The sequence below is a fragment of the Anastrepha obliqua genome, chromosome 6 (genome assembly GCF_027943255.1).
Source record: "Anastrepha obliqua isolate idAnaObli1 chromosome 6, idAnaObli1_1.0, whole genome shotgun sequence".
Taxonomy (NCBI): domain Eukaryota; kingdom Metazoa; phylum Arthropoda; class Insecta; order Diptera; family Tephritidae; genus Anastrepha; species Anastrepha obliqua.
Window position 1 is genome coordinate 21,977,259 of NC_072897.1, and position 9,069 is coordinate 21,986,327.

The following is a 9,069-nucleotide window of genomic DNA, read 5'->3' on the forward strand; positions in this document are numbered from 1 at the left end:
ATTTAGCATTAATCTGTTTTCATAGTCTGTAAGAAACACTGTATTTTTAGACTATTAATTAATTAAATAAATAAATAAATAAATAAATAAATAATTCATTGTACCTTTTTGGAAAAATATTTAAGGCAACTCCAAAGACCAACAAGCAAACACAAAAGAAACAATTCGAAATCCTAGTGGACTTGATGACAACACATCCAGATTTGGCAAAGGGACTAATGAATACGCGCAACGCAAAAACAACAGTCAATAATTTATGGAAGAGAGTAACTCCCCAACTAAATGCTGCTGGACCACCGATGGTCTTAATGGGATTATTATAATTTTCAGGTTTGGGCTGACTACAAACTCCATTTGAAAGCCAAAATGCGTCGGAACAAAACCAATATTGCCGGAACAGGGGGCGGTCCGTCTGTTTATTCCTCACTAAACCAATTAGAACAGCGAGTAAGCGAGTTGCTATCTATAAATAAATCTGTGGGCGGGATAGGTAGCAGGGAGTTTGGTGCGCGTCAGACGTATGTACCAACTAAAAGTTTAGAAGCAGCTTTTAATGATAACTATTTAGTCGATATGCCCGAAGAGGAGAATGACAGCGATTCAGTCGATGTGCCCGAACAGGTGACTGAGAAACCTTCCTACAGCCTCACTCCACGCAATAAGTACTCACTCCACGCAATAAGCAAAGCTTACTAGAAAAGCAGGTGGATAATCAAATAATGTACCAAAAAAATTCAACAGAAATACTGACTGAGATTAATGATTCCTTAAAAAATATTTCCAAAACCATGAAAATGGCATATAAAATAGAAAAACAAAAGCAAAATTTAGCAAAAAAGCAATTCGTCCATAGTCAAAAAATGGACCGTGATAATTTAAAGTTAAAACTTAGCAAATTAGAAATTCAAAAACAAATGTTGGATGTGGAGCTGCAGACAAATAATTTTAATTTTTTACTTATGTACGTATGTGCCTACACATACAAGAGACTTAGTTTTGATGTATCTGTTCATGCACAGTGCCTTACCGAAGTATTATAGCTTAAAAAATTTATACAATGTATGTAATTTGTACACTATTGCTATTAGTTTTAATATATGTACACACTTTGTAGACCTAACTTGAATAAAAGACTGAATTCATATTTATTAAAAAACGATTTAATTTAAACAAAGTTTTCATACAGAATTTCGAGTGGCAATCATATCATTTTTCATTTGGTCTCTTACACGTCTAGCTATATTTCCAAAACTCAGATTTTCTACATTTTCTATATTTACCATGTTCACTTGTTCCGGTTCGATTTCTAAACTGGGAGGATGAACTTTGAACATTATACATATATTATGCAGAGCACAACAAACATTTGGTATTTATTTGCACAACCTTTTTTGGAGCATAGTGCAACTCCCTTGAAGCTAGAAGGCAACGAAATCGGCCTTTCAAAACGCCAAAAACTCTCTCAATTAACGACCTTCCCTTTGAATGTTTTTGATTAAAAAAAATGTTCGTCTGAATCCTCCGTAGAATTCCTGTATGGAGTAAGGAGCCATCGTTCCAACGGATATCCTGAGTCGCCTGCAGATAACAAAAATATAAAGGTATTTTTAGTTAAATAACAATAAATTACAATAGCTACATATGTGCATATGCATGTTCATAAGCATTTATTACATGTAAATGCATATACATATCTATATATATAAAAATGAAATGATGTTCGTTTGTCCGCATTTTTTTGGGCCGATACGAGGCCAATTTTATTCGTTCTTTTTTCATATTATAGGGATCCACTAGAGGAAGGTTTTTAGCAAAAAAAAATTTCTTTTAAATATTTTCTTCATATAAAAAAAAAGAAAAAATCAAAATATTGTCCAAAACAAAACTTGCTCGATTGTTAGATTAAAGTAAGTTTCGAATCGACATTCATTTTATGTGTACACCTTTTTTTGAATTTTTTGTAATATATTTGTATTGTGATACAGAAATGTATTGTATACAGAAATTTCAAATGATTCGAATGAAAATTTTTTTTTTTTGTTTTTATTTCTTCCATAAAATATTACACCTGTCGTTAGACAATAAGTAATTTGATTTACAAAAAGATGGAATGAGAGTGATATTGAAGGGCCAATGCCCCCAAGCTCATTTAGAAGAAATATATACATATTATTTAAAAACAAGTGGTTAACAAACAATGATATATACGATTAGTTGACAATTGATTACAAGGATTTTGCAAGATCTGTTGGTGTTTGACGGTTAAGCCGACTTTGGGTAGATTTTTCTTTATTTGGTAGTCTTCTCATCATAGGATTTGTATGCGTTTATAGTCTATTTATGTGTATTCTGCTAGCGCTTTGTATTGTTTCATCAATAGTATCGATGTCAAGGTCGCGATGAATATCTGCGTTAGGTATGTACCAAGGTGCATTAGTTAAGGTCCTAAGTATTTATGAAAATAATGTTTCAATTCAATTGAGCATTGCTTTCTTTGACCAAATCTATATGGAAATGAATGCGTTTGCAAACGATGTTTTCGGCTATGAACAAATGTTGGAATCGAATGAAAAAGGAAAGAAACGGGAAATGATAAAAAAAATTCTTGGAAAATTTAAAATGAATGGTGCTCCATTGGAAAAATTCAAAGGTAATAAGAACATACACAAGATAAAGTTAGAATTCGAATTTTTAAATTTATTTTGTTTATTTCCCATTTTTTCAGAAGTACACCACACAATAACTCATTCCAACTCTGATTTTGAAATCCTGTTGGAATTGGTGATCGATAATTTTGTCACTATAATGGTCAATGGAAATTTGCGTGTATCAGACCCTGCATATTATTTACCATATAAACTTTTTATGGAACATATGTACCAAATGAACACAAAAAACTAATTTAGTTTTGTTTTGATTTTTTGCAACATTTTGGTTTTCAGTTAATACAATAAAAACAATACTGTTTTTTCGTGAACACAAAATTCTAAATTTATTACGTTGTTTGTTTAGAATTTTTTTAGAAAAAAAGTAAATTTTTTGGTTTTGAGGAAATTTGTTTATTGTTGCTATTTGTGAAAGCGTAGATATTTGTAAGTATTTGACTATAATCCTAAAAGTTAATGGAATACCACTATGACACATAGAAAACATTTTTTCAAAGGGGTGTTTTTCGAAAATTATAAAAAAAATTGTTTTCAAAAATTTTGAAGAAATAAAGTAAAATAAAAAAATTTCGAAAGCATGAAATTTTTTCAAAACCAAATTTTCCTCAAAAAGATAAAAGAAATTTATTCGAAGAGGTGTTTTTCTAAAATTACAAAAAGGGTATGAAATTTTTTCAAAACAAAATTTTCTGAAAACCAAACAAAATTTAAAAAACAAATGGTGTTTTCAAAGCATTTCATATTCCACTATTAATAGAGAATACATTTTTTCGAGGGGGTGTTTTTCAAAGCGGAAAAAAATCTTTTTTAACAAATCAATTTAAACTTTTACAAAAGTATGAAATTTTTTCAAGAACAAAATTTTCTCAAAAACGTTAAATTAAAAAAAAAATAGTTTTTTCAAAATATTTAATTTTCAGCAATTAACTGAGAAGAAATTTGTTAGAGCGAAGTGTTTTTCAAAACTTCAAAAAACACTTTTTAACCAAAAAAAATAAACCTTTTTTCAAAAACAACAGGAATGATAACATTGCCTAACAATTTCTGCACTTTTGCACAGTCTAAAGAGGCATTGATACAGAGTGTATTTCCAAACATAGTTCAACATTACAAAAACCATGATTGACTCAGCGAAAGAGCAATTTTAGCTGGGAAAAATAAGGACGTCAATGATATAAATTCAGCTATTTTAGATCAAATACCTGGTGACATAGTTGTTATGTTGCGTATAAGTCAATGGACACTATTACTGATCAAGATGAGGTCGTAAATTATCCAACTGAATTCTTAAACTCACTCGATTTGCCAGGCTTACCACCTCATAATTTACGATTAAAAATTGGAGCACCGATTATTGTGCTGCGCAATAGTAATGTGCCCCGACTTTGCAACGGTACCAGACTCGCTGTGAAGAAGCTAATGGGTAACGTTATCGAAGTAACAATTTTGAAAGGGAAGTACAAAGGAGAATACATTTTGATACCCTAAATTCCACTGATTCCGGCGGATTTACCATTCGATTTCAAACGTTTGCAGTTCCCTATTCGCCTTGCCTCCGCTATGAGAATTAATAAGGCACAAGGACAGTCTCTACAAATGTGCGGTATTAATTTAGAATACCCAATTTTTTCTCATGGACAATTGTATGTAGCTTGCTCACGAGTTGGCAAACCATCGTCATTATTCACGCGAAAGATGAAAAAACCAAAAACGTTGTCTACCAAAAAGTGTTACATAAAGTTCGAATGAAATTGTATCAAAGAATTTGCTTTGTTTCGTATTAATTTTATTCTCTTTCTGCAAATCATTGAATTTATCGTCTAGCGAAGCGGGTGAGGGTACGCTAGTACAATATATGTGTATTAACAATTATACATATGTATGTTATATACTATATAAGACTATATTAATACGAGTATACGGACCACTACATTAAGGTCATATATTAAAAAGCTTACCAAGAATTCGTTGGCTAGAGTCACCGTTTTCATAGGCAGATTTTAAATATTTGCTTAAGCTTACGGTTAAAAAATAAATGGTCGTCATTTGATGGCCTTATCATTTGGCTGTGCGTTCCATCCACTGCTCCTACCACACCCGGAATTCCGCATGTTTCGTAAAAGCTACGGTTGGCATCCTGTTTCTCTTCACTGCTCATCGAAAAAACGATATGTTTTGGACACAATACCTTTTCAATTGCACTGCAAACTTCCCAAAGGCAACTGGAAACGGTTTGCTGTGCTAGCCCCGCGCTATGGTCTTGGCCAATTAAATGCTGATACGCACCCTGAGCAAGAAACTTTAGGGTCGTTGCCACTTTTATGATATCAGGGATAACCGTTGATCTCGTTGGAGATTTCATCTCGCCCTTTATGCTATTTAGCACATATATAAAGGCTTCCTTACTAAGCCGAAAATTCTGCACAAAACTGATGAATAGAACAAACTGATGAATAAAGCATGAGTAATTCTTTAAAGTTTAACTTACCTTTGATCGCTGAGACTCATAATGTTTGAGTTATCTCTTATAAATCTCCGAGAAATCCTTTCCTCATATGATTCGTCCCATAAAGCTACAGAATCCATTACTTTATATTATTACTAGCAAACCCGGCCCCCTTCGCTGGGCACACTAAAATAGAATAGATATGGTTTAGAACAGAAAATATATGGTTTTCATATTATTTATTTCTTTATTCTTTATTCAATCGCTTTGGCATAAACAATATTTTTTGTTTTTCTATTTGTTTTTGAGTAAATATAAAATATAAATTGAAAATCAGGAAAAAGAAGATTGTTTTTAAATTTCAAATCAACGCATATGAATAAACAATCGTCTTTTTTCCTGATCGTCCATGAATTTTTCGTTTCAATTTATATGTTTTATTAAGCATTGGAGCTTTTTTAACCATTATCCATTTATATTTAAAAAAAAAAAAACGAAAAAAATTGTTTTTTCCACGAACACATAATTTCATTCGGATTTCACATTAAATTCTCAAATTTCGTAAGAAATTATTCACTGTTCCAAAATCCACTCCAAAAAAATTCACAAACAATTTTTACATGTTGCACCTACGTTTTTTCCTTATGGCACCCAAATCAGAAAGAAATATTGACACATTGTAACTAACACTGTAAATTTGACAGTTCAGTTCCGCCCCAAGCGTTAAAAAAGTAAGCGACATTATGGCTGGCTCAAAAGAACGCTGTACCCGTTGCCACTGCTCCGAATTACAACCAAACTTTACGAAACCCATTTTCAATACTTACTTAACAATGTGCATAAGTTTGGTTTAATTCGGTAGGTATGAAAATTACCCCGTATTAAAGCACTTATCAACAGCTTTCATTTGATACCTATATTGTACATACACAACCAAAGGTTACCCGGGTCCACGTTTTGACCTATATCTCGAGACCCCAGTCACGTAGCGGCATGAAAAATACTCTGGACTAAGGCATTCACCAACAGCTTCCATTTGATACCCATATTGTACATACACATCCGAAGGTTACCCGGGTCCACGTTTTGACCTATATCTCGAGACCCTATCTACCAATAGGTATCCAAACTATACGAAAACCATCTTCAATGCCTCCTTAACAATGTGTGTAAGTTTGGTTTAATTCGGTGCAAAGACACGGCGGGTCCACGTTTTGGCATATATTTCCAGACCCTAGTCATCAATATGTATGAAAATTACCCCATATTAAAGCACTTATCACCAGCTTTCATTTGATATCCATATTGTACAAACACATTCCAGGGTTCACGTTTTGGTCTCTATCTCGAGACCCTAGTCACGGAGCGGATGGAAATACTCTGAACTAAAGCATTCACCAACAGCTTCCATTTGATACCCATATTGTACATACACATCCGAAGGTTACCCGGTTCCACGTTTTGACCTATATCTCGAGACCCTATCTACCAATAGGTATCCAAACTATACGAAAACCATCTTCAATGCCTCCTTAACAATGTGTGTAAGTTTGGTTTAATTCGGTGCAAAGACACGGCGGGTCCACGTTTTGGCATATATTTCCAGACCCTAGTCATCAATAGGTATGAAAACTACACCGTATTGAAGCACTTATCAACAGCTTCCATTTGATACCGATATTGTACATATACGTCCGAAGGTTACCCGGGTCCACGTTTTGACCTATATCTCGAGACCCTAGTCATCAATAGGTATGAAAATTACCCCGTATTAAAGCACTTATCAACAGCTTTCATTTGATATCCGTATTGTAAAACACATTCTAGGGTCCACGTTTTGGTCTCTATCTCGAGACCCTAGTCACGGAGCGGATGGAAATACTCTGAACTAAAGCATTCACCAACAGCTTCCATTTGATACCCATATTGTACATACACATCCGAAGGTTACCCGGGTCCACGTTTTGACCTATATCTCGAGACCCCAGTCACGGAGCGGCATGAAAAATACTCTGTACTAAAGCATTCACCAACAGCTTCCATTTGATACCCATATTGTACATACACATCCGAAGGTTACCCGGGTCCACGTTTTGACCTATATCTCGAGCCCTATCCACCAATAGATATCCAAACTATACGGAAACCATCTTCAATACCTTCTTAACTATGTGTGTAAGTTTGGTTTAATTCGGTGCAGACACGGCCGGTTAGCGAACACACACAAAAAGTTGACTTTATTTTATATATAAGATTTTTTTCAGTTTGTGTCCGAAAAATCCAAATATCGTACGGAACCCTATTTTTTTCCAAAATAAAATGTAATCCATGTTACTCCTGGATAATGTAGTTTTCGAATGGTGAAAAAATTTTTAAAATCTTTCCAGTAGTTTTTGAGCCTATTCGTTACAAACAAACAAACAAACAAAGTTTTCCTCTTTATAATATTAGTATAGATATTATTTAAATATAGGTAATTTACTTCCAATCGCTCGTTTGTTTTGGTCACTTTCTTTCACATTTCGGTCAGTGATGCATGCCAAAGCGAAAAATAAGTGAATAATAAAAAGAGCAACACTTTCAGCGATGCGATAGCGCTACAGAGTACCAATTACCCTTCGTAACGCAATTCATTTTCGCATCGCATTGCTTTCCACCTTTAGAGGAAGTTCAAAGTTTCTGCTACCTAGGATGCATTATCTCAACCTCTGGCGGCTGTGCGGAAGACATCGAAAACAGAATAAATAAGTCGCTGCAAGCATTCGGTCAATTGAAAAACATCTGGAGCTCCTCATTCTTGTCGCGTGGCACCAAACTAAAAATATTTAATTCCAACGTCATATCCGTTTTACTATACGGATGTGAAACATGGAATGCTGCGCCACGGCTAATACAACGCATGCAATCTTTTACAAATCGCTGCCTTAGGCGTATACTAAAGATAAGGTGGCCAGAAACTATAACCAACGACAGACTGTGGGAGGTGACGAACCATACGCTCATCAAAACAAATATTCTGAAAAGAAAGTGGAACTGGATCGGCCATACGCTCAGAAAACCCGCACAAGATATCACGAGGCAAGCCATTGAATGGAACCCACAGGGATCACGCAGAAGGGGACGCCCAGCGCATACTTGGAGAAGACAGCTAGAGAAGGAGATAACATTAAGTGAAATGAACTGGAATGAAATTAAAAGAATGTCATTGGACAGGGACAGATTTAAGAGTTTTGTTGTAGCCCTATGCTTCACTATGGAGTAAAAGGAATAAATATATATTGCTTTTCGTATCGCATTACAGAGTAAGGGCCCAGGTGAACTTTACAATTGATGATAACAAGCATTAAAAGGAAATAGAAGAAATAATGAAAATTAATGAAGAAAGAAACTCTACTCTACCATTTACCACTGCAATAGAAGCCACGATTAGAAAAAAAACTATAGTAGAGAAAAACAATAACCACATCCTTTCTCAAATAATACCTTTATAAATAAAGAAAATAAATATACATAAAATGTTAGAGAACGGAATAGTTAAAGCTAGTAAAAGTCCTTATAACTCACCGGTAACGGATTAGTTAGAATCGAGAGCTAAAACATATTTGAAAATTTTAGACATACTTTCTTTTTCACGGCAGTTGAACAATTACTCACAGACATAAAATTGGTAATCAATCCCAATAGGAAAATGCACTAATTACAACCGAAAAAATACTTTACAAAATACAACCCGCAATAGTACAAACCTTTGATGTTACTAAACTTGTAATAGCTAACTCACTAGTTAACCTATTAAGTGATTACGTAAATTTCAAAAGTTCTTTTTAGTTAATGTCGTATATGTGCGTCATGCCGAAAAAGGAAACTACGTTTGCTATGAAATTTAAAGATAAGCAAAAAAAAGAAAATTTCCCTGTTATTTTGACATTATAAAGTAAGCACGAACACTGAATTTCC

The 9,069-nt window shown here is 34.0% G+C and overlaps 1 protein-coding gene and 1 pseudogene across 1 annotated transcript; both read right to left on the bottom strand.

Moving 5' to 3' along the window:
• Positions 1–1,178: 1,178 nt before the first annotated feature.
• LOC129250226 (putative nuclease HARBI1) lies at positions 1,179–4,670 on the bottom strand (annotated as a pseudogene).
• Positions 4,671–4,674: 4 nt separating this feature from the next.
• LOC129250227 (putative nuclease HARBI1) lies at positions 4,675–5,252 on the bottom strand (the record flags this gene model as incomplete). The annotated part of the gene is made up of 2 exons (XM_054889862.1): positions 5,155–5,252; positions 4,675–5,095 (listed from the first exon to the last, which is right to left on the bottom strand). Coding segments are annotated over exons 1-2 (519 nt in total), but the record flags the coding sequence as incomplete, so codon positions are not given.
• Between the last annotated feature and the right edge of the window lie 3,817 nt (positions 5,253–9,069).